This window comes from Nerophis ophidion, linkage group LG04, assembly GCF_033978795.1.
Source record: "Nerophis ophidion isolate RoL-2023_Sa linkage group LG04, RoL_Noph_v1.0, whole genome shotgun sequence".
NCBI classification, from domain to species: Eukaryota; Metazoa; Chordata; class Actinopteri; order Syngnathiformes; family Syngnathidae; genus Nerophis; species Nerophis ophidion.
The window spans coordinates 64,082,390-64,109,422 of NC_084614.1; the positions used below are offsets into that span (position 1 = coordinate 64,082,390).

Here is a 27,033-nt window from a genome sequence, read left to right on the forward strand (position 1 = left end):
CACTATACAGACAAGATATTTGATGTTCAAACTCTTAAACATTATTTTGTTTTAGCAAATAATAATTAACTTAGAATTTCATGGCTCCAACACGTGCAAAAGTAGTTGGGAAAGGGCACGTTCACCACTGTGTTACATCACCTTTTCTTTTAACAACACTCAATAAACGTTTGGTAACTGAGGAAACTAATTGTTGAAGCTTTGAAAGGGGAATTCTTTCCCATTCTCCTTTTATGTAGAGCTTCAGTCGTTCAACAGTCCGGGGCCTCCGCTGTCGTATTTTACACTTCATAATGGGCCACACATTTTTGATGGGAGACAGGTCTGGACTGCAGGCGAGCCAGGAAAGTACCCACACTCTTTTTTTTACAAAGCCACGCTGTTGTAACACGTTCTGAATGTGGCTTGGCCTCCATGAAAAAGACGGCGCTTAGATAGCAGCATATGTTGTTCCAAATCCTGTATGTACTTTTCAGCATTGATGGTGCCTTCACAGATGTAAGTTACCCATGCCTTAAGCACTAATGCACACCCATACCATCATAGATGCTGGCTTTTGAACTTTGCGCCGATAACAGTCTCTGTATGGTTCACTTCCCCTTTGGTCTGGATGACACAATGTCGAATATTTCCCCCCCAAAAATTGAAATGTGGACTCGTCAGACCATAGAACACTTTTCCACTTTGCATCAGTCCATAGATGATCTCGGGCCCAGGGAAGCCAGCGGCGTTTCCGGATGTTGTTGATGAATGGCTTTCACTTTGCATAGTAGAGCTTTAACTTGCACTTACAGATGTAGCGACGAATAGTATTTAGTGACAGTGGTTTTCAGAAGTGTTCCTGAGCCCATGTGGGGATATCTTTTAGAGATTGATGTCGGTTTTTGATACAGTGCCGTTTGAGGGATCGAAGGTCACGGTCATTCAATGGTGGTTTCCTGCCATGCCGCTTACGTGGAGTGATTTCTCCAGATTCTCTGAACCTTTTGATGATATTATGGACCGCAGATGTCGAAATCCCTAAATTTCTTGCAATTGCACTTTGAGAAATGTTTTTTTAAACTGTTTGACTATTTGCTCATGCATTTGTGGACAAAGGGGTGTATCTCGCCCCCATTCTTTCTTGTGAAAGACTGAGCATTTTATTCCCATTCATGGCACCCACCTGTTCCCAATTTGCCGCACAGCTGTGGGATGGTCCAAATAAGTGTTTGATGAGCATTCCTCAACTTTATCAGTATTTATTGCCATCTTTCCCAACTTCTTTGTCACGTGTTGCTGGCATCAAATTCTAAAGTTAATGATTATTTGCACAAAAAAAAAATTGTATCAGTTTGAACATCAAATATCTTGTCTTTGTAGCGTATTCAACTGAATATGGGTTGAAAAGGATTTGCAAATCATTGTATTCCGTTTGTATTTACATCTAACACAATTTCCCAACTCATATGGAAACGGGGTTTGTAATAACAGTAGGTTAGAAATGTGTGAATGATAAGTTGAAAGCTTGATTTGTTGAGTAGCTAACTAAGCCTTCTAATGTGAGACAATAGCATCGCCGTCCTCCGGCAAAATAGAGAATCACTTTCCTGAAAAACTGCTTTTTTTGTGCCTGATGTGTTTGGCAATGGTCAGACCAGTTAGTATTATAATCCATTATTACCTTTGCAATGTAGCATGTGGCACAGCTTGCTGAATAGCTGACTTGAACCTATGTTGTTTAAAAGTGTTCAACGCTGCAGCAATTTAAGTATTAACATTATATAGAATACAAAATAATTTAGATGTCCATATACACATGGATATGTCCAGGATTTAGCATTGGAGAGATAATGACTCGGTAGAAGTTTAACCTTAGGCAGCATATCTTTGAGTGACCGGCCTGAGATCAGTAGGTCGCGAGTTCAAACCCTGGCCGAGTCATACCAAAGACTATAAAAATGGGACCCGTGACCTCCCTGCTTGGCACTCAGCATCAAGGGTTGGAACTGGGGATTAAATCACCAAAAATGATTCCTGAGCGTTGGCACCACTGCTGCTCACTGCTCCCCTCACCTCCCAGGGGGTGAGGGTATGGGGATGCAGAGGATAATTTCTCCACACTTAGTGTGTGTGACAACCATTGGTGCTTTTTAATTCTGTCCTCCGTATCATCTTCAGCAAAATATCTTTTGACCAAAGAACCATCATTACATGTTGTGTAGACCAAAATAAAGTGTTTTAAATATAAAATAAAAATATAATACATTTTAATTGTATTTCAAGTTTAAAATCTGTTAAGCATTTAAAATAACAAATTAACAAAAGACTTGGTAGGTATTGGTAGAGTTTCCTAATCTTTGTATCACCATTTGATTTTAGATGTTACGCTGAAATGACAATTTTGCATTTTTTTGCCCGCCTAGGAAACATTCCAGAGCAGCTGAGCATTAGCTCAGAGTGTGAGCTGAAGCAGGAGCCTCCGGTCATTCCTCCTCGACCGAGTCCAGAGCTCATCCTGGAACGCTGCACCGACAATACCCGCAAGAAAGTCAGCGTCCGAAACTCCGGAAGCAGCAGCAGCATTTAGCTTAGAAGGTCTACCTATTTCCATAGTCTCTTCCTCACTTTTTATTGTCACATGCTAATTTATTCCTGATTGTTACATTCATTAAAGGCCTACTGAAATGAGATTTTCTTATTCAAACGGGGATAGCAGGTCCATTCTATGTGTCATATTTGATCATTTCAGAATATTGCCATATTTTTGCTGAAAGGATTTAGTAGAGAACATCGACGATAAAGTTTGCAACTTTTGGTTGCTAATAGAAAAGCCCTGCCTTTACCGGAAGTATGTGCGCGTGACGTCACGACGGCTCCGGGCGGCGGCAGTGTGAGCGTTTCAAATGTAATTAGACACATTTACTAGGATAATTCTGGAAGATCCTTATCGTCTTATTGTTTTAATAGTGTTTTAGTGAGATTTTAAAGATTATAAAGACATACCTTGAGGTCAGGTGGATGCGGTGAACAGGAAGTGTCTCAGAGAGAAGCCGAGGAGCCAAGCTCACAGCTGCTTTTTAGACAGCTGCTGCAGGACGACGAATAATCCAATGATTTCTCCGGTTAAATATATATCACAATTTCCCCATCCAAAAACATGCTGGTTGACGTAGAGAAAACATGTTCGCTTGACCGCTCTGTGTTAAAGTTTGACAACAAACAAAGAAACACCGGCTGTGTCTCGGTGCTAAAGACAGCTGCAATCCACCGCTTTCCACCAACAGCATTGTTCTTTATAGTCTCCATTATTAAATGAACAAATTGCAAAAGATTCAGCAACACAGATGTCCAAAATACTGTGTAATCACGCCATGAACAGAGACGACTTTTAGCCGTGTTTGGTGCAGCGCTAATATTTCCTTACAGTCCGTGACGTAACACGTACGCGTCATCATTCTGCGAAATTTTCAACAAGAAACTTACGGGAAATTTAAAATTGCAATTTAGTAAACTAAAAAGGCCGTATGGGCATGTGTTGCAATGTTAATATTTCATCATTGATATATAAACTATCAGACTGCGTTGTTGGTAGTAGTGGGTTTCAGTAGGCCTTTAAAAAAAGTGTTATTATAGTAAAGTCAAATAGCCCTTTGAGACACTAGTGATTTAGGGCTATATAAGTAAACATTGATTGATTGATTGATATGTGAAAATGAAGCTTTTAAAAAAAAAAAAAGAATACATTCAAACAATGCTTGTTTTATTTTCAGCTTTCTCTCGGTTGCCCCCGTTACAAAAAATGTCAATAAAAAAGCTTTTGTTGTAAGAAATCACACATGCTGTTTTAGAAAAGAAAAGGTAGGTGAGTGAATGTACATTTTGAATTTTTGTGGAGGTCACGAAAAGACTGACCCCGACGTGATTTGAACACGCAACCTTCTGATCTGGAGTCAGACGCGCTACCGTTGCGCCACGAGGTCCTGTGCCATTCTCCTCAATGGTGATATATTTAAACTAAACATTATGATATCTGAAATAAACTGACGACATAACGGTATTGGTGACAAAATGTGCATTAATAGCCGTCCTCCGACAAAATACAAGGGTATTATACTGGCAAACAATAACTCCCAACTAGCTAGCACAGCACATGTGTTCTTTTGTGGCTGTGCTATTTAAAACCAGGTGCATGCTTGTGTGCGCAATGTATATTTCTATGTTCGTCCTACGTGTTCCGCAAATTTGGCCTAACATTTAGATTATTAAAAAACAAACACAAATGATGTGCTACAAAGATGATTGTTGATAATGTTCGTCACCGGTTCCCGACATTCTGTTACGTTTTCATCCATAAGCTATTAGTTGACGTGCTTTCACTTGAGTCAAATTATTCTAAACTAGATGTTTCTAAATTGTACAACAGTATAACAGTTTGGATCCTGTTTTCGTTCCTTTAACCAATCCACCAGACCCAACACCCAGCCTTACATAATTGTCTCTCTCCTTCAGACGTGATTTTGTCGACATCTATTAATTATGTCACGTGATATTTACATTTTACAGCATATTTTCAAATTATTCAACTTCGACCACAGAAAAAATATTTTTTACATCTTCTCTTCTTCTCTGCTTTAGATTGAATGTCTTGGTTGGCTGCAGCAGTAGCACAAAACGGTCTGTGAAGCGTTTTTATTTACATAAATAAACGGATGTATTGAATAGCTATTCAGAGCAAAGCTATTTCTGATTGAAAATGTCAATTTTTACGGGTAGACAACATGATAAATGGTGTCAAAAAATATAAAAAATATATTTATCTCAGAATAAAACCCACTAATCGACATTAAATGATATTTAATACAAATGTATAAACATGATGCTCTTATTTTGTAATATAAAAACGGAAGTACACGTATAGCATATTTGTGACTTTGATACTCATCATGCTGCGGATCGCCCCAAAGCAGTGCTGTTGCAGTTTTTGACCGTGTTTACCCCAATATTTCCTCGACCCAGACTTACAAGACTTAACGGAAACATGGCGAATCTAAAGACGGTCCGTTTGGCACCGTAGTGTGGGTATATAGAGACGGAACGACGCAGGAACAAGGAAGGCTCGTGACCGAGGAGCACCACTTTATACAGGTCATCTATCTATCAATTTATCCATCTATCTAGCTATCTATGTGCTTAATGTTTTTTATATTGTTTTGTGTATATTGTCTATTACATTTTTGGTAGAGTGATTGATATGAAGAAGGTAGTGGTGCCTACAGTTAGATAACCTATAAGATTAAAGACATAATGGCTATTCTGGTTTGACGATTAGATAAAAGGCATATTGTTATTTATCAAGCTTTAAACGTGTTTAGACTTGGTGGTACTTTTATGCTATTTCTCTTTGATTATCATCCAGAGACCCAGAACGATAAGGTTGCATTTTTTTGCATTAAATCTTAATTTTTTGACAGGGGCACAGAATGAATTGTTGACTTGAGGGGACAGAGGTATCATATATATATATATATATATATATATATATATATATATATATGTATATATGTATATATATATATATATATATATATATATATATATATATATATATATATATATTAGGGCTGCGAATCTTCGGGTGTCCCACGATTCGATTCAATATCAATTCTTGGGGTCCCGATTCGATAATATATTGACTTTTTCGATTCAACGCGATTCTCGATTCAAAAAATATATTTTTCCGATTCAAAACGATTCTGTATTCATTCAATATATAGGATTTCAGCAGGATCTACCCCAGTCAGCTGACATGCTAGCAGAGTAGTAGATTTAAAAAAAAAAAAAAAGAGCTTTTATTGTAAAGTACAATGTTTTATCAACTGATTGCAATTATGTAAATTTGTTTTAACTATTAAACGAACCAAAAATATGACTTATTTTGTCCTTGTGAAAACATTGGACACAGTGTGTTGTCAAGCTTATGAGATGCGATGCAGGTGTAAGCCACTTTGACACTATTGTTCTTTTTTTTTTTATCAATGTCTAATGATAATGTAAATGAGGGATTTTTAATCACTACTATGATGAAATTATAACTAATATTGATACTGTTGTTGATAATATTCCTTTTTGTTTCACTACTTTTGTTTTTTTCTGTGCCGTGTTTGTGTCTCCTCTCAATTGCTCTGTTTATTGCAGTGTTGCTGGGTCAGGTTTGGTTTTGGAATTGGATTGCATTGTTATGGTATTGCTGTGTAGTAGTTTGTGTGATTAAAAAAAAATAAAAATATATTTTTTTTTTTTAAAAATGAGAATCAATTCGTATTTGAATCGATTTTTTCCCACACCCCTAATATACCCCTTATATATATATATATATATATATATATATATATATATATATATATATATATATATATATATATATATATATATATATATATATACACATTTGTATAAAATGGATGGAACATCTGTATGATATACATGAAAATCATATTTTTAATAGTAGTAGAAGTAGTAGAAAGAAATAATAAGTAGTGGTAATAATACAGACTTATTAGTGCAGCCTAAAAAAAGTTGCTGACTCTAAACACCCAAAATATATCTCTTCCTTAATCTGTTATCTTGGGCATTTTATTGTCTCTGTGAAAAACACTATTGTATTTCATGAAACAAATTACAATGACAGAAAACCAATGAACAATAGACAATAGATAGTACTTTATTGATTCCTATGATTGATTGATTGATTTAAACTTTTATCAGTAGATTGCACAGTACAGTACACATTCCGTACAATTGACCACTAATGGTAACACCTGAATAAGTTTTTCAACTTGTTTAAGTCGGGGTCCACGTTAATCAAATAATGGTACAAATATATACTATCAGCATAATACAGTCATCACACAAGTTAATCATCAGAGTATATGCATTGAATTATTTACATTATTTACAATCAGGAGAGTTCCCTCAGGAAAATACATACTAATTTACAATTGTGCAAACCAAATTAACAAAAGGAAAAACAACTTACAATTTCAGAAAACTCATAAACAAAAGATAAAAAAACTTACAATTTCAAGAAATTCAATTAGCTTAAGATAAAACAATTTAGAATTTCAGAAAACACACTAACAAAAAGCAAAACAACTCACTATTTCACAAAGGAAATTAAAAATAGATAAAACAAATATTTTTAGCAAAATAAATAAAAGGCAAAACAATTTACAATTACAGAAAACAAACGAACAAAAAGCAAACAAATTTACAATTTCACAAATGAAATTATCCATCCCATACATCCATTTTCTACCGCGTGTCGCTCTCGGCCTGACACCTCATTGCAGGGATAACACAGATAGACAGACAACATTCACACTCTAGGGCCAATTTAGCTTGGTAGTTTTTGAAGGTGGGAGGAAGCCGGAGGACCCGGACGGAACCCACGCAGTCAGGGGAAGAATATGCAAACTCCACACAGAAACACTTCGAGCCCGGTGATGGAACCCAGGACCTTCGTCTTGTGAGGCACACGCAAAAGATAAAACAATACATAATTTCAGAAAAAAACATTAACTGAAAGCAAAAATCCGGTGGCCATGTACTGCTTGCCTGTGTATCGGCTGGGGACATCTCTGCGATGCTGATCCGCCTCCGCTTGGGATGGTTTCCTGCTGGCTCCGCTGTGAACGGGACTCTCGCTGCTGTGTTGGATCCGCTTTGGACTGGACTCTCGCGACTGTGTTGGATCCATTGTGGATTGAACTTTCACAGTATCATGTTAGACCCGCTCGACATCCATTGCTTTCCTCCTCTCTAAGGTTCTCATAGTCATCATTGTCACCGACGTCCCACTGGGTCATTATTGTCACCGATGTCCCACTGGGTGTGAGTTTTCCTTGCCCTTATGTGGGCCTACCGAGGATGTCGTGGTGGTTTGTGCAGCCCTTTGAGACACTAGTGATTTAGGGCTATATAAGTAAACATTGATTGATTGATTGATATTCTACTCTTATTTTTTTAATTCAGCGTCTATTAGTTTTGTCTCACAAATGTTTTATAAAAGAAAGAAGACACACATACTTTACAATAGAAAGCAGTTTACAGCTCTACATTTTACAATTATACTTACATTCAACATTAAAAACTGTTTTTAGGGTTTGTGCAAATTTCATGCCACACCTATTTGTTCGTCATTATGAATGGTACTGCAAGAAGCAGCTTAACTATCTTTCTTTTATATGAACAAATACTATTAGTACTTTTGTTGAAAATTGACACAGAACATTGAAATAATCGATGTGTTGTTGTCAGTATCTTAAACAATACAGCATGTTCAAAACCACCTAAAACTATTGATAAAATGCTTTAAAAAACACTAAGTTTCAATCTGGATAAATGTATTAATTAACTTTTCCATAGGATCTCGTCAGCCTTTTCAAGTTGAGTGAGGTTAAATTTCAAACAGGACTTGAATGGCCAGACATCCTTTCTTCAGTCAGCTGCCAGACTCTGTTTAAATATATAAGCATTTTAGGTCCAAAAATCGTTTTTCATTGGACCGTCATGATTCACCCTCGTTCATGCATAACAGATACACTATATTGCCAAAAGTATTTGGCCACCTGCCTTGACTCATATACAAACTTTTAAGTGCCATCCCATTCCTAGGGGTCAATATAATGTCGGTCTATCTTTTGTAGCTATTACAGCTTTAACTCTTCTGGGAAGGCTGTCCACAAGGTTGTGGAGTGTGTTTATAGGAATGTTCGACCATTCTTCCAAAAGCGCATTAGTGAATTCACATACCGATGTTGGTCGAGAAGGCCTGGCTCTCAGTCTCTGTTCTAATTCATCCAGAAGGTGTTCTATCGGGTTCAGGTCAGGACTCTGTGCAGGCCAATCAAGTTCATCCACATCAGACTCTGTCATCCAAGTCTTTATGGACCTTGCTTTGTGCACTAGTGCACAGTCATGTTGGAAAAGGAAGTGGCAAACTGTTCCCACAAGGTTGGGAGCATGGAATTGTCTAATATGTTTTGGTATCCTGGAGCTTTAAAGTTCCTTTCACTGGAATTAAGGGGCCAAGCTGAACCCCTGAAAAACTACCCCACACCTGAAATGTCACATTCAGCACAATGTAGTCTGAAATGTAGCGTTCTCCTGGTGACCTCCAAACCCCGACCCGTCCATCAGATTGCCAGATGGAAAAGTGTGATTCATCAGTCCAGAGAACGTGTCTCCACTGCTCTGGAGTCTAGTGGTGACATGCTTTTACACCGCTGGATCCAAAGCTTTGCATTGGACTTGGTGATGTATGGCTTAGATGCAACTGCTCGGCCATTGAAACCCATTCCATGAAGCTCTCTGCGTACTGTACGTAGGTTAATTGGAAGTTTACATGAAGTTTGGAGCTCTGTAGCAACTGACTGTGCAGAAAGTCTTTGCACTATGCTGACCCCTCTTTGTCAATGTATGTGGCCTACCACTTGGTGGCTGAGTTGCAGTTGTTCCCAAACTCTTCCATTTTCTTGTAATGAAGCCGACTGTTGACTTTGTAATATTTAGGAGTGAGGAAATTTCATGACTGGATTTGTTGCACAGGTGGCATCCTATAACAGTTTTACGCTGGAAATCACTGAGCTCCTGAGAGCGCCCCGTTCTTTCACAAATGTTTGTAGAAACAGTCTCCATGCCTAAGTGCTTGTTTTTTTACGCCTGTGGCCGGGCGAAGTGATTAGGACACCTGATTTTCATCAATTGGATGGGTGGCCAAATATTTTTGGCAATATAGTGTACTTTGTGACATCATATGACATTAAAAAGGACTTGTACAGAGTGAAGTCATTTAATGCGAATGCAATGGATAGAACTACAAGAATGGAATTGTAATGAGCGAAGAACGGAGAGACCACTAGTATGTAATTACTATTTTTGGTCTTAGATACAGGTAGTGATATTTATACATTGTGTATTGATACTGACAGTTGTATTTTATGCTACCCTTCTTTGATTTAAGGTTATTACTATTTTTGGTCTTAGATACAGGTAGTGATATTTATACAATGTGTATTGATACTGACAGTTGTATTTCATGCTACCCTTCTTTGATTTAAGGTTATCCTGTAATAGATGTGGTGTGAAACAAACCCTACAAAACATCCTGTAGTTGAGTTGATAAAGTGTCTTCTATGATCTTCTCAGCCTTTTCAAGTGCAGGCGGACAAAAGTCATAAAGAACTTGACAGTGGTTCTTCCAACATTATTTATATGTAAGCACTTTCTGCGCATTTTTAAAATGCTTTTGATGTATTTTAGTTTATCACACTGTGACAAATGCATGTGCAAATAAATATACTGTTCTGTCTACAGGAGGGATGAGGGATGAAGGATGAGGGGAAACCATAAGGCAGCAATCAGTTTCTAAGCAACAGCACCCACAACTCAGCATGGGCTACAAGGTAAACGTTATCACAGTCCCACAACAACAAGAAATCATTAGGCAGTGATTCAAATATTCCAGTAATTGAATGAATATGAAATGCAGTGTTTTAACAAGAGTAACAGCTGTTTTTAGCGTGACCTATCCTCAAATTGTAGAATCGAGACAATATTTTACTGAGCTATTAGTAACACCAATGGTTATGTTTTTGTTTTGTCTTATTTTACATTTATATTGTGTTTTACATTCATTTTTACATATACTTTTTTTTTTTGTTTTCTTCAAAATATAATCCTAAATATTGTATTTACATAAACACAATACATACATGTTACAGAATTGTTGTATTACTGTCAAACAATTACATTTTTAATTATTAATTAATCACACTTTTGATATGTTGATTATTCAAATGCAGTAACTATTGTGCATATATTATATCAACTTAAATAAAGGCTCCGATATTTGGACACAAATGCAATTTTATTGTCAGAATGTCATACAGGAACATTTTTAAATGTATTATTGGAATGGACGTCATTTATTATACAGTTTGATCACACTTTTGAATTTGGATTAATCATGATTAATTACAGGTTATTAATTACTTGCAGAATTCAAATAAACCTAAAATAAGACCCCAATATTTGGACAGAAATGCAATGTTAATGTCAGAATGTCGTACAAGAACATTCTTTAAATATTTTACTTGTATGGATGTCATTTTTTATTCAGATTAATCACTCTTTTGAGTTTTGATTAATCATGATTATTCGCAGTTTATTATTTGCTTGCCTAATTTAAATACATTTGAACAAAAAAACTACAATATTTGGACACAAATGCAATTATATTGTCAGAATGCCATGCAGTAAAGATTTTTTAAATGTTTTACTTGAATGTGCGTCATATATTAAACAGATTAATTTACATTTGGATTAATTATGATTAATCTCATGTTATTACTTTTGTGCATGATTTAAAGCAACTGGGGAAAAACACATATATTTGGACAGAAATGCAATTTTAATGTCATAACAGGAGCATTTTTTAGATGTTTTACTTGAATGCACATCACTTACTTGCTCGAACATTTGTACCAGTTTTTAAGGTTTATTTTAAAGTGGCAGCCAGCACACACATTGCAGTCTCCTCACTCAGGTAAGAAGGTAAAAATACAAATAAATTGCTTGATTATTACATGATTAATGTGATTAATCGTGTTAGTTCGCATTTATGTTTCTATTATTATTATTCTCTGTAAGTGGAAAATAACAAAAAGAAGTAGAAGAAGAACAGGGGGAAGAAAGACAAGAACAAGATGAAGTAGAAAACAAACAGAACATTATTTTTCTATTATAAAATGTATTGTATGGTTACTCAAATATGTATTTATGTATATACAGTGGGGCAAAAAAGTATTTATTCAGCCACCGATTGTGCAAGTTCTCCCACTTAAAATGATGACAGAGGTCTGCAATTTTCATCATAGGTACACTTAAACTGTGAGAGACAGAATGTGAGAAAAAAAATCCAGGAATTTACATTGTAGGAATTTTAAAGGCCTACTGAAACCCACTACTACCGACCACGCAGTCTGATAGTTTATATATCAGTAATGAAATATTAACATTGCAACACATGCCAATATGGCCGGCTTAGTTTACTAAATTGCAATTTAAAATTTCCCCCGGAGTTTCTTGTTAAAAACGTCGCGGAATGATGACACGTGCGCGTGACGTCACGGACTGTCAGGAAATATTAGCGCAGCACTATTTTCGGCTAAAAGTCGTCTCTTTTCATCGCGCAATTAAACAGTATTCTGGACATCTGTGTTGCTGAATCTTTTGCAACTTGTTCAATTAATAATGGAGAAGTCAAAGTAGAAAGATGGAGTTGGGAAGCTTTAGCCTTTAGCCACCCAAACACACGGTGTTTCCTTGTTTAAAATTCCTGGAGGTGAAGCTTTACTATGGATCAGAGCGGTCAAGCGAACATGGTTCCCAACCACTTGTCAACCGGCAGGTTTCGGTGAGAAAATTGTGTTAAAAAGTCGCCACTTACCGGAGATCTGTGGAGTTTGCGCCTTCCTTGTGTCTGCCGTGACTTCCCTCAGACACTGGACTCAAGACACCCGTGGACACGCCCCTCCGACTATCAGGTACTATTTAATCTCACTAAAACACTAGCAACACAATAGAAAGATAAGGGATTTCCCAGAATTATCCTAGTAAATGTGTCTAAAAACATCTGAATCGTCCCAATGCAATCGCCTTTTTTTTTTTACTTTTTAAAAAAATTATTTCTAGTCCTTCGCTATCAATATCATCACCATCCTCGCTCAAATTAATGGGGGAATTGTCGTTTTCTCGGTCCAAATAGCTCTTGCTGCTGGAGGCTCCCATTAAAAACAGTGTGAGGACGTGAGGAGCCCTCACCCTTGTGACGTCATCGTCTGCGACTTCCAATAAAGGCAAAGCTTTTTTATCAGCACCAAAAGTAGCGAACTTTATCGTCGATGTTCTCTACTAAATCCTTTCAGCAAAAATATGGCAATATTGCGAATGATCAAGTATGACACATAGAATGGACCAGCTATCCCCGTTTAAATAAGAAAATCTCATTTCAGTAGGCCTTTGAAGACAATATGTAAATTATTGTGGAAAATAAGTATTTGGTCAGTTCAAACAAGGAAAATCTCTGGCTCTCACAGACCTGTAACTTCTTCTTTAAGAAGCTCTTCTGTCCTCCACTCGTTACCTGTATTAATGGAACATGTTTGAACTCCTTATCTGTATAAAAGACCCCTGTGCACAACCTCAAACAGTCAGACTCCAAACTCCACAATGGCCAAGACCAAAGAGCTGTCGAAGGACACCAGGAAAAGAATTGTAGACCTGCACCGGACTGGGAAGAGTGAATCTACAATAGGCAAGCAGCTTGGTGTGAAAAAATCAACTGTGGGAGCAATTATCAGAAAATGGAAGACATACAAGACCACTGATAATCTCCCTCGATCTGGGGCTCCATGCAAGATTTCATCCCGTGGGGTCAAAATTATCATGAGAACAGTGAGCAAAAATCCCAGAACCACACGGGGGGACCTGGTGAATGACCTGCAGAGAGCTGGGACCAAAGTAACAAAGGTTACCATCAGTAACACTACGCCGACAGGGAATCAAATCCTGCAGTGCCAGACGTGTCCCCCTGCTTAAGCAAGTGCATGTCCAGGCCCGTCTGAAGCAGAGGATTGGGAGGATGTCATGTGATCAGATGAAACAAAATAGAAAATTTTGGTATAAACTTAACTCGTCGTGTTTGGAGGAAGAATAATACTGAGTTGCATCCCAAGAACACCAGACCTAATGTGAAGCATGGGGGTGGAAACATCATGCTTTGGAGCTGTTTTTCTGCTAAGGGGACAGGACGACTGATCCGTGTTAAGGAAATAATGGATGGGGCCATGTATCATGAGATTTTGAGCCAAAACCTCCTTCCATCAGTGAGAGCTTTGAAGATGAAACGTGGCTGGGTCTTCCAGCATGAAAATGATCCCAAACACACCGAACGGGCAACGAAGGAGTGGCTCTCTGTAAGAAGCATTTGAAAGTCCTGGAGTGGCCTAGCCAGTCTCCAGACCTCAACCCCATAGAAAAATCTGTGGAGGGAGTTGAAGGTCTGTGTTGCTTAGCGACAGCCCCAAAACATCACTGCTCTCGAGAAGATCTGCATAGAGGAATGGGCCAAAATACCAGCTACTGTGTGTGCAAACCTGGTAAAGACCTATAGTAATCGTTTGACCTCTGTTATTGCCAACAAAGGTTATATTACCAAGTATGGAGTTGAATTTTTGTTATTGACCAAATACTTATTTTCCACCATAATTTACAAATAAATTCTTTCAAAATTCTACAATGTGAGTTCCTGGATTATTTTTTCACATTGAAGTATACCTATGATGAACATTACAGACCTCTGTCATCATTTTAAGTGGGAGAACTTGCACAATCAGTGGCTGACTAAATAATTTTTTGCCCCACTGTATATATATATATATATATATATATATATATATATATATATATATATATATATATATATATATATATATATATATATATATATATATATATATATATATATATATATATATATATACATAAATGGTAATAAGAGATTTAATCATCACACATTTTTTGCTATAAGTATTCCTTTATTTTATTAAAATACTGTACATTGATTATATTTTTTGTGCTGATTCATGTGGCTGTTTAGACAAAACAACCCTAACAACATTCAATTAAAGCCTGCAACCTTGTAACGTTCAAAGCTAATATTGTTTAAAAGCCCCTTCTGTAACTTATCAAAGTTAAACTATACTGTAATCTCTAATCTTAGTAATATTTTCGCTCAAATAAATCCTCTATGGACAGCTATTTATATATTTCCGCATGTGTGCTGCTGCAGTGGCTCCCTGATTGGCTGGCAGCAAGAAAACCTATCCGCTTCTCTGCTTTGATTCAGCACTGATATTCACGTGACCATCAGTGCTTTACACGCACACATGCTGCAGGACTGTGTGTGTACTTGCGTGCGTGCGTGCAGGCGTGCGTACAGAGGAGATTGTGATTCAGGGGACATCTTTAAGTACATACCAAGTGACACCACCATCTGTCGTGGCGGCGCTGTGGATGATGATCGTGTTTATTTCATGTGCAAATGTAACCAACTCGGGTTGACCAAATAAATGGAACTGTGTTTGGTTCAATGACTGACATTGAAGCACAGTGAATGAGAAACAGATGTGCACTGATACTCGAGCAAAGAAAAGATTCCAAAGCACAGTGGAACAGCTGCCTCCTGAAAGGCCTCTATGCTTTATTTCCCGAGGTCACTTGTGAAAAAAGAAAGTCTTTCTCTGTTTAAAGTGCAGATTAGTATGAGTAATCTCCAATGACACTGTCAATCATCTATTTCTATAAAAGCATGAATGACAGCAGGATCAAATGTGGGCGGAGCCTTCTCTCCTCCATTTCCCTCGTGTTGTTTTTTCCCCTCATCTATTTAGGCCATCCATGTTCATCCTATTTTCCCTCCCCGCTTTCTACATGACTCCTCCACATCCTTCTTTTCATTTTTACCTTCTTTCTCCCTCTGTTCATTCGCCCTCGATCTGGGGTGGGGGGATGGTGGGGTTAGTAGGGGTTGCGTTTGAGGCCAGCTCTCTCAATCTGCAGCTTCTTTCTCTGTCATTTTGTATTTGATACTGCTTAAATGACTGCCCCAGGGGTTTCCCAACTTTTTCCAACAAGCGCATACAGAATCAGAATCACAAGTTCTTTATTAAAACCTGAGGGGAAATTAAGATTTTCAGCACAATTCCATTCAGTTCAGTTTCAGTTCAGTTCAGTTTCAGTTTATTTCGCACATGCATACGATACAATTCGTTGTTGTTCTTTGTTTTATGTGAAGATTGCCGAAATAAATAAATAAATAATTCATCACATATTTCCAGATGTTTCATTACAGCACGTCCGAAAAGGAGTAGGAAGAAGCAGAGCTTATTTAATCCTACCCCTTTTCATTCCATAGAAGTATTATCCAATTTCCGTGTCCTCTGTAACAGATCAGGAAATAAATAAATAATACGTGAATAACATACTATAGCAAGTAAACAAATAATAAATACATCAATAATCTTTATCTCAAAAGAACAAAAAGGTTCACCATGTTCATCATAGTTATTGTTCTGTGTACTTTGTGAACACTTGTAGTTTGAAGAGTCTCTTAAACTGAATCATATTGGTGCTTTGTTTGATTTCTTTGGTTAATCCGTTCCATAATTTGATTCCACATACTGATATGTTAAAGGTCTTAAGTGTTGTACGAGCATACAAATGTTTTAAATGTTCAAGAGCAGACAAACATTACAGGGAGACAGAACAGGATCGCTTAAGAGTCTGCCAAGTTCTGGCGCCCCTTACAAAAAAGGTGAGAAACAGATGAACAGTCTGGGTGAGGGGGGTGTTGAGGTAAAAAAAAAAAAAAATAACTAAAAACAATATTCAGTCTCAGCCTGGGCCCATGGAGAGGGGGGCCAGACTGAGGCCAAGGAAAAAAATATCATAGCCATAGCACACACAAACGTGTGTTAGAGGGAAACATCAAAGAACACAAAGGATATTAAAGACATTAATAGAGGAGAGCTGATGCAACCAGCTGCCCGTCCAGCAGTGCCATTTCTACATACAGCTACAAAAGTAAAACAAAAAAAATAATTAACTAATATTATATATTGCGCACACACAATTGCAACATGCACAGACAAGCAACCAAAAAATATATATTTCAACAGCCATATACACTGTGGTGTTCTGCTGGGGTGTGGGGAGCATGGCCACATACAGGAGCATACCCAACAAAGCAACCAAAAGAGCCGACTCCACCCTCGGCTGCCCATTAACTCTTAGCCACCCACTAACTCTCGGCCAGTGTCCAGCTCCCCATCACCATCTCCTTCAGTCTCTCCAAATGGACCCTGGTGTGGCAGAGACCCAGCAGCTGATCTCCATGGCCGAAAGGCTCCCGGGAGGCAGATCCAGAAGTTCATGAAAGTGCCACCCTTTGTCGCACAGTCCCAAAGGGTCCTAAACCCATCCATCCGTTTCTACTGCTTGTCCCTTTTGGGGTCGCAGCGGTCGCTGGAGCTTATCTCAGCTGCATTTGGGCAGAAGGCGGTGTACACTCTGGACAAGTCGCCAGCTCATCACAGGGGGTCCAAAACCAAAAGGCAAAAAAAACAAATGAAAACAAGAGGGAAATATCAGGAACACAAAAGGATGATACAAGAGCACAGAGCTCCTGCCACCAGCAGCCACTACACCAGCGACATCTTGGGGAACATTTTTTTTACAGAAATATATACATTACAGAACACAGAACAATTTAGGATGCGGGGTCCACTTTGCAGCCTTTTATACATTAAGGATACTTAAAACCAATACAGTACATATCAATATGCTAAACTATCTGAAAACCTCCACATCTTAGCTTTGTGTTTGTCAAGTTCTTCAGGACTTTTGTCCGCCTGTATTTGAAAAGGCTGAGAAGATTGTAGAGGATGGTTTATCAACTCAAATCCAATAGATTTTGTGGGGTTTATTTCACACCACATCTATTACAGAAGCTTCTCAGGATATGTTGATAACCTTTAACCAAAGAAGGATAGTATTAAATACTACCATCAATATACATTGTATATTTATCACTAACTGTATCGATGGACCAAAAATAGTAATTACATACTAGTGGTCTCTCCGGTCTTCTCTCATTACAATTCCATTCTTGTAGTTCTATCCATTGCATTCACATCAAATTACTTAACTCTGTACAATACCTTTCCTAATGTCTTATGAATGTCACAAAGTATCACATCCAAAATAGGTTCATATTTGAATCAACATTATAAAGAAAAATACTTAATGTCATTATCAATGGCATAGGTTTCCAAATTTTGACCGCTCATAATCTGCCGACACAGTATTCGTTCATTTTCCTGCATGTGATGTCACTTTCTACTACTTTCTTTGCAATTCTTCGACAATTTACAAGCCAAACCTTGGTCTTCATTTTGAGAAGAGTTAGAGCATTTCTTCATGTTTGATATTGTGAACTTCATTGGTCTACTGATGTCGGGATCCGGCTGTCATATTTTCATTTATATTTTCATATATTTCAAACTGGAGGATTATTCTTATAGCTTTGGGTTTGATCAGGTCAATGTGGGAGGTAAATCGACACCGAAGCTCGAAAAGACATCAAACTTAGTTCTGAACAGTGTTATGGACCAGTGGTTCTCAACCTTTTTTCAGTGATGTACCTGTGAACATTTTTTTAACTCAAGTACCCCCTAATCAGAGCAAAGCATTTTTGGTTGAAAAAAAGAGATAACGACGTAAAATACAGCACTATGTCATCAGTTTCTGATTTATTAAATTGTATAACAGTGCAATATATTGCTCATTTGTAGTGGTCTTTTTTTAACTATTTGGAAAAAAAGATATCAAAATAACTAAAAACTTGTTGAAAAATAAACAAGTTATTTAATTATAAATAAAGATTTCTGCACATAGAAGTAATCATCAACTTAAAGTGCCCTCTTTGGGGATTGTAATAGAGATCCATCTGGACTCATCAACTTCCTTCTAAACATTTCTTCACAAAAAAATGAATCTTTAACATCAATATTTATGGAACATGTCCACAAAAAATCTAGGTGTCAACACTGAATATTGCATTGTTGCATTTCTTTTCACAGTTTATGAACTTGGAGTTATATTTTGTTGAAGTATTATTCAATAGATATATTTATAAAGGATTTTTGAATTTTTGCTATTCTTAGAATATTTAAAAAAAAATCTCACGTACCCCTTGGCATACCTTCAAGTACCCCCAGGGGTACGCGTACCCCCATTTGAAAACCACTGTTATAGACTGCAAAGCCAATTAGTGTTATTTCTCATCTAAAATCCCCTTGAGATGTTTCATTTATTTTAAATATTATTCTTTACTATATTAATAATATTATTCACAAACTAAAACTTCTTTGTGGGCTTTAAAGGGGACATTTTATGCAAAACTATTTTTTATTACCTACTTACCTACTTACCTGCATACCGTAAGTCTCAAAAATTTGACATTGTGGAGATATTGATAAAACAATCTTGCGATTCTTCACACTTCCAGGAAGTGAGCCGTTTGGTAGTTGGTGACGTTTTTCTCCAGTGTAACGTTAGCAGATTATTAAAATTTTGTAGAAATTTACCTAAAGGGCATAGCGCGATTCTGCCATTGTGGTCAAACGCTGTAGTCAATGAGCTCCTTCTTTTTTCTATCCTTTCTTTGTGGGGCAGTCTGCCTCGTAGATGCTCTGCTATTGCGATTTTTCCTACAAATTAGCGTATAGTTCGAATTTGTATCCGTCAATAGACTTGCCATGGAAGCTTTAAAAGCTACAACAGAGATGGCAAGGAGAAGACGCAGTCAAAGTAGGGCCACGCAAATAAGACAGCCCACAAAATGGCGAAATCCTGAGGAGATGGCCGGAAAGTGGTTTAGATATGGTCAAAACGGCGAAATCCTGAGGAGACGGCCGGAAAGTGGCTTAAAAATGGTCTGTAAAACATAATTCATGCAAAATTTTAACAAAAGAGCCACCGATACATGTTATTTAGACCCAAAGGAAGTGTTTCAAAAGTACGGTAGAGAAAAAAAAGTCATGAAACTCTTTTAACACATTTAAAAACTTTTCATATCTTTCAAGAAATGTGTTCACATGTTCATCGTAACAGAACATACAAAAATAGAATATAGTAGGACGCACAGGTCCTCAGCCATTTTGGTTTTCGGGTCCCATTTTTGGGAGGATTTAGGCCAGATGCATTTTTTTTTGTTAGTTTTTATGTGGATGTGTTTATTTTTGGACTCCCTGAGAGGAGATAGCAATGAGGGTCACCGCTAATATTTTCAACAACAACAAAAAGTGCTGTAGTATTTAATTTTGATTCCATTTAATTAATTTCAAATGCATTAGAATTCATTTTAATTCCATTCCAAAAGAATCTGTAATTTAGCCTTTAGCAAATGATAGTGAAACATTCATTTCACAAATGTTCTATTGTGCCATTGAATGGAATGATTCCAGTCTAATTGAATTTTGGCTTGTAGGGGTTGTTCCGTAGCGATCATTTTGCCACACAATACTTCAAGGCTAACAAGGGGAAATTCCATTTTAACGACTGTTTTTGGCATTGACAGAAAAGTAGTTTTTTTGCATCTCCATCCCATCCATCCATTTTCTACCGCTTATTCCTTTTGGAGTCGCGGGGGGCGCTGGTGCCTATCTCAGCTACAACATGCTTTTTATTCATCCTTGGGTTGCTCTCCTCGTGTAGGAGGATATATGGTTGGGGGTTTTGGCACCAGCTTCTTGACTCGATCTGACCAATCTAAGTCTACGAGCATTAACTGATTAAGCCTACTTGGATGAGAGGCGACAAACTGAAAAGTCCTCAAAGACAAACTTAACAGTCGAGTTGCAATCGATTGAAAACAATAACCTGGATCAATGACAACATCTATCATTCCATTCAATTCAATTCAATTACACTCAATAACATTTGATTAATTTCACTTACATCATATTCAATAACATTGCAATTCAATTAAACTCAATATTTAATTTAATCACATTCAATTACATTATATTCAGTCTCATTCAATTCAATTACATTCAACCAAATGTAATTAAATCAGTCATTCACATTAAATTCACTTACATTCAAGTCAGTTACATCACATTCAATTAATTACATGCAATTACAATACAAACATTCATTTCAACTGCATTTTATTTAGAATGTTTACATATTATTCAATTTAATTCCATTTTAATGAAGAAAAAAAATCTTTTAATCTGACTTGATCTAATAATTTAATTGGATAGCTTTCTACCTATTTTCTTTTTCTTGTTGGGGACGGCATGGTGCCGTTGGGAAAATGGCCGTGCCAGCCACCTGAGGGTTCCTGGTTCGATCCTCAGCTTCTACCAACATAGTCACGTCCGTTGTGTCCTTGAGCAAGACACTTCACCCTTGCTCCTGATGGGTCGTGGCCGCCATCAGTGTGTGAATGTGTGTGTGTGTATGGGTGAATGTGGAAATAGTGTCAAAGCGCTTTGAGTACCTTGAAGGTAGAAAAGCGCTATACCAGTATAACCCTTTTACCATTTACTATTTGTTTGGTGTCACTGGTGAGCTATTTTATCCAGCTCTTTATCTGCTAATAATAAATATAAAGTGTTTTTTTTTTTTTGGGGATGTTCCACATTGTTTTACAGCCCCCAAAGCATAGTGGGAACTGGAGTTCCGATATAAAAATACATTCTCTTTCTGGCAAGACTATATATTCAATCATCAAATATATCCTATTCAACTAACATCCATGTGTACTGATCTCCGCAGAAGCCAGAAGTCCTTCACTTAAATTCTGACCTTTGATGTTATCAATGTTCCTCGGTACAATTTGACGCATAGTCACCGAATAATTTTGTCGAAAATTTCTATTATATTGTATTCCTGTAACAACTAGGTGTCTCTATACTTTTGCATCCACAGGTACCCGGGGCAGCAGACCGAGTGAGTCAGCTATGGCGTCTGAGGCGTCGTGCTCGCCGTGGTGCACTCTGCATGGCCTTCTTCTGCATCTCCATGGCTCTGCTGTACGCCCTGTGTGCAGAGAACAGCGTACCCGTCACCGACGCTATCTTTGGCGTGCGGGCGCGGACCCGGGCCCAACCTCGCACACACTCTGTCATCAAGGTGCGTTTGTTCTCAAATCTGGAAAAAAAACAGCACTGACAGAATGCAAACTCATCCCTCTGACTCCACAGGTGCAGCGAGGTGGATCCAAGCCCGCGCTCGTTGACCCCCAAAAGCTTCCGGGCGTCGTCCCTGGCGACCCCCGCCGTCCGATCCCCGTTCTGTCTTCGCCAAACCACACCCAGGAGCATCAGACGCTAAAGCAAAAGCAAAGCAAAGAGCGTGAGGGTTTTTTCAGACGCATGCTGCCCCGCCCTCTCATGCGGGCACTGGAGACTCTGTTTGGAGGCCGTCGGCGGGGGGAACTGAGTGCTAAAGCGAGCGACGTCGAGTTTTTTGGCCCGAACAGCCTTTTGGGACAAGTGTGGAACGAGCAGATGTCCACCAGCATGCTGGGAAATGGACTCAAGAAGGTGGTGGGGAATTATCAGGTCAGAACTTTTGTCGGAATGGGTGATATAGCCTAAAATCTATATCGCAGGTATTTATTACAGCCTTCTACAATAATAATTATGTATATGACGATACAATATGTCGCATATTTATGATAATATAGTAATTTCAGAACCAGTAAAAAAGGCTCCTAATTTAGCTGCTGACTTTTTCCGTAACATAATTTCCGGTTGTATTATTTTCTCAAAACTATTATTAATCTACATGTTGATTGGCTGTTAATATCTGGTTACTTTCTGTTATGAAATGTAATATCTACACTATTGTTCAAATGTAATCGACCCAATACCAAGTAGTTAAACAAGGGCTGTATCGGTCATACCAATCCTAATGCTTCAAATTCTTTAGATCATTGAATAATTACATTTTTAATCATCAATATATGTATCGGATAAACACATTTGATTGATTGATTGATTGATTGAAACTATTATTGGTAGATTGCACAGTTCAGTACATATTCCGTACAATTGACCACTAAACGTTTTTCAACTTGTTTAAGTTGGGGTCCAATGGTGAGGGTGTAACAATATCAATCAAATATTTAAATGATTTCCTACTATTGGTTTTGATTTAAATCATTTGGTTTTTGCCTTCAAAACCTTCTTGTGTCTAGGGACTTATTTGCTGAGTTTGTAAAAAGTACCAAAAACGACAAGAGTTTGTAATAATAAAAAGTATTGATTTAATATAGTCATAATATGGTGATACCATACTTACAAGTGCTCTAGCTTAGCAGTCAGCATGGCTTATTGTATCCCTCTATGGTGTGTAGTGTAGATTATTGAGCTATTGTCGTCCTCCAGTAATAAAGATGCTTGTAAAATAATATATATTTTATTTGCCACCATGGAGACAAGGATTGGTGACTTAGAAGTGGTTTTGCCCTTTGGAGGGACGTTAGCCGCTAGCTCACTAGCGTAATCGCTAAAATGCGTCGGCGCATTTGTTTTCTTGTGGCTTTCAAATTTGCGGGACAAAGCTAAAATGTGTCGTCACAATATGACAATAGTAGTAAAAGCTCTATCATCTGCCAGATTGATATCATTTATATTGTCTGTTTCGCACAGCCCTAAACTGACCTCTTTGGCATATTTGCACAACTGGCCGTGATGCATGTGCATGTAATTTTTTAAAAAGGCTAGAAAAAAACTTACCTTACATCTTTGCGTTATTAATTGTTACAAGTAGCAATGTTTTTTATGACTTGATGCCTTTTTACTTGCAAATATTGTTTGTTAATTTTGTTTCTACAATGTGCCACGGGACGATAGAAAATTAGGCCGTAAGTAAACATAATTTTTTCGTTAGCTAATTAACTCATTAACTAGTTCCAAGCCAACTAACTAACTACTTGACTAATGTGGAACCCGATTTACAAATGTAATTAGTTCTTCAACAAGGTTTTTTAAAACTAAAAGTTCCTATAGTGAAGCAAATGTTTCCATTAATAAACAATGTAAATATGAATAATGGGTCTAGCCTCAAAAGAAGTCCCCATTGTAGTTAAAGTTTGCGCACTTTGAAAACACTAAAAAGTACCAGTGTTTCCCAAAGATAATTCATCTATTTGTGGTGGTGTGGTCTGGCGGCGGGTGGTGGTGGTGGTGGTGGTGGTGGGGTAGTTGTTTGGGGGAGGCAGCGGCGGCAATGACCAAGAAGAACGCGGAGTTGGAATATAATTACAACACTTTATGTACATATTTATATACATATTTATATAATAGTTACATATTTATATAATATGTAACTACAAACTTCATTCCGGACCGAGTCCCATTGCTTTTATGAGCGGCTGTGCGAGTCAAAAGCCGAAAAAAATAAAAAAACAATAATAGTAATATATATATTTGTTTATTATTATTTTTATTTTATTTAATTATTTCGTGGCGGGCCGCCACAAATAAATGAATGTGTGGGAAACCCTGCAGTACTGTTTAACAGTCCAAAACAATAACAACAAGCTTCACTGTGCTGTATGCTCTGCTCTGTCGACACCATTCAAACACTTTGGTGTCCTCACAAACGAAGGTAAATCACAAAAATCCTTAACTTTAACAACCTTATAGCTACAATAATAAATATTTTTTAAAAGTAAAATCCACTCACAGTCCAATAACATTGGCTAACAAGGAGCAGACGGGGGGAAGAAGTGAGGAGGCGGGCACGTGTGTGTGCGTGTGCACGTGTGCGCGTGTGCGTGTGTGTGTGTGTGTGTGCGTGCGTGCGTGCGTGCGTGCGTGCGTGCGTGCGTGCGTGCGTGCGTGCGCGTGTGCTCGTGTGTTCTCTCGGAAGAAGCGCCGCTGAAAGGAAAGGTAGTCTTCTCCTCCGCTATGTAATAAATCCATTTCGGCTTATTTTTTTCAGAAAGGTCTGTTCTCATCACAATTACCGGTACCGTTAAAAACTTGCTGTGCTACAAAGCTGTAATGTCTTCAATACGAGCAAGCACAAAATGGCTACCGGCGGGACACATAGTTAATAAATGAAGCGCATATATGGCTAAAATTTTGTAAAACAAAGAGTTCACAAATAGAATAGTTCATAAATGGAGGTTTGACTGTACTGTAATTAACTTGCCTCCAGCCAACCAACTAAATATTGCACAGTTGATGGAGGCAATAAAAATAAAAATGTAAATAATCCTATTGATGAGATCAGTCCTAATAATATTAAATAACGTGTTTGAACAGTTTGTTTTATCCTCCAGGCGATGAATAAATATGGAGTAGAGTTCTCCAGCCCTACTGACATCGCAAGCAGGCCAAAGCTGAGCGGTCCTGAGCTCCTCTGTGAGCTCTACAAAAAGGTGGAGGTGTCTTCGTTGACCCCTGACCTCCAGCCTCTCTTCTCTATGACCTGGGCCTCACTGCTCCCTCCGAAGACTCTAACCGCCGACCTGGGGCCTTACAAGCAATGTGCAGTGGTATCCTCCGCCGGGTCACTGCGCAACTCCGGTCTGGGCAAAGAGATCGGTGAGATTTTTATACATAGCATTGGTATCCCTGCACCATTGTTGCACACACCTCCTAAAAGTTCAATATTTACAGATTTTTAAATTACAGACTCCCATGATGCTGTGATGCGCTTCAACGCCGCCCCCACCACTGGCTACGAGAAGGATGTCGGTTCTAAAACCACCATCCGCCTTATCAACTCTCAAGTAAACCCACTAACTCACTGTTATGTAATGTCTATTAGACTTCAATTATCATGTCAGTATCCATTTCATTGTCGTTCAGGTAATGGCTTCCGATGACCACCACTTCCTGTCCAGTTCATTGTACAGCTCAGGCGTATTGGTGGCTTGGGACCCCTTTTCTGCTGACTTAACACAGGTGCCGTACACTATATACTGTAGCTACACATAGAATTGAAAACAAACACGCTGATGGTTTTAGCGACTTTTCTGCAGTGGTTCAACCGCACCGACTACCCTATCTTCGCCCAGTACCAGCGGTACAGGAAGCTCCACCCCCAGCAGCCCTTCTACATTCTGCACCCTCGCTTTGAGTGGCAGGTTTGGCAGCTAATACAAGACAACATGGCCGAGCCCATACAGAAGAACCCGCCCTCCTCTGGCCTGCTGGGTATGTGCATGGCGTCACTTCATATTCTAAAATATAATGCAGATTGGTGAGTTTTTCAAATTAACAGAAAATTGTATTTCAGTATTTGCTCCATTATATTAGGACATATTGATGAAACAATTGCATATTTGGAAAAGTTTTATCCTGGGCACTAATTTTAAATATGACTAATTCAGCAAACTGCACCGTTATTGGAATTTTGCCCATCGTTCATAATCATTAGGAAAGACAGGACGATGGATGTATTTTTTATTGTATTCTAACTTGTATATAAATGTATATAAAAGTAATTCGGCCCATAAAACCCAATTAAAAAAAAAACACCTAAAAACTGCCAACAACACACCATTTACATTTCGTCACTTGAATATTACCCAAGTGTTATTGATATTGTTATTACAAGCGCTAACGAAGACAGACTATTTACAGCGTGATCACGAGCTTGTGTGCCAATGTTGACATGATCGACTGATGAGCTGCTTCTTTGTTTCCTTGCTCGTCACACTTTATTCTCAATCATAAGTCATGCCTCTCATCGAGATAGTAGGACAAAGACGTATTCCGACAAGCTTGTACACTTTTGAAAGCCGATTTGGACCCTGAAATGATGAAAACGACACAAAAAGACGCTTGGTTCCACCCCCGTTTTCTTTGCGAGGATTATGGGTCATTCATCATGTATATGGGAATAAATGAACATCTTAGCAGTCGGCATCCTAATTATGGTAGATCTTGTACAGTAAGTGATGTTTTATTATGTCTGTTAGCTTTCATGAAGTCTACAGTGAGTTTTAATCTGTAATGTAGTTAAAAGTAAAAAAGGTGAACGTTATGATGCGTTTTTTAAATGAATGTGCCATGTATGCTTAAAATTAGCAAAATACGTAAATATTAAATGTTTATGAAAATGTGCCTGTTACTACAATACATATACCGTAATTTCCGGACTATAAGGCGCACCTGACTATAAGCCGCACAAGCTAAATTTAGGGGAAAATACAGATTGCTCCATGTATAAGCCGCACCCGACTATAAAGCGCAGGCGTTTTGATGTGTAATTACCATAGTACAGGGGTCGGGAACCTTTTTGGCTGAGAAAGCCAGACAAGCCAAATATTTTTAAAAGTATTCCCATGAGAGCCATATAATTTTTTTTTAAAGACTGATTACAACTAAATGCGTGCAT

At 38.0% G+C, this 27,033-nt stretch overlaps 2 protein-coding genes and 1 non-coding gene across 5 annotated transcripts in view; 2 read left to right on the forward strand and 1 right to left on the reverse strand.

The window, feature by feature from the left end:
* ncf1 (neutrophil cytosolic factor 1) overlaps positions 1–2,667 on the forward strand; it is a 21,682-nt gene extending 19,015 nt beyond the window's left edge. For both annotated transcript variants that reach the window (XM_061898776.1, XM_061898777.1), the window contains one exon: positions 2,406–2,667. In XM_061898776.1, the coding sequence (XP_061754760.1) occupies positions 2,406–2,569 (164 nt within the window). In that variant the 3' untranslated portion in view covers positions 2,570–2,667. The remainder of the gene's footprint in view (positions 1–2,405) is intronic.
* Positions 2,668–3,890: 1,223 nt separating this feature from the next.
* trnaw-cca (transfer RNA tryptophan (anticodon CCA)) lies at positions 3,891–3,962 on the reverse strand. Its single transcript has one exon. It is a non-coding gene; the product is annotated as a tRNA-Trp (tRNA).
* A 935-nt stretch (positions 3,963–4,897) lies between these two features.
* st6gal1 (ST6 beta-galactosamide alpha-2,6-sialyltranferase 1) overlaps positions 4,898–27,033 on the forward strand; it is a 28,136-nt gene continuing 6,000 nt past the window's right edge. The window contains exons 1-9 of one of the 2 annotated variants that reach the window (XM_061898774.1): positions 4,898–5,127; positions 10,189–10,256; positions 10,357–10,445; positions 21,601–21,804; positions 21,876–22,235; positions 24,968–25,232; positions 25,323–25,420; positions 25,500–25,595; positions 25,673–25,847. In XM_061898774.1, the coding sequence (XP_061754758.1) occupies positions 10,434–10,445; positions 21,601–21,804; positions 21,876–22,235; positions 24,968–25,232; positions 25,323–25,420; positions 25,500–25,595; positions 25,673–25,847 (1,210 nt within the window). In that variant the 5' untranslated portion in view covers positions 4,898–5,127; positions 10,189–10,256; positions 10,357–10,433. The remainder of the gene's footprint in view (positions 5,128–10,188; positions 10,257–10,356; positions 10,446–21,600; positions 21,805–21,875; positions 22,236–24,967; positions 25,233–25,322; positions 25,421–25,499; positions 25,596–25,672; positions 25,848–27,033) is intronic. The other variant, XM_061898773.1, reaches the window with a different exon arrangement.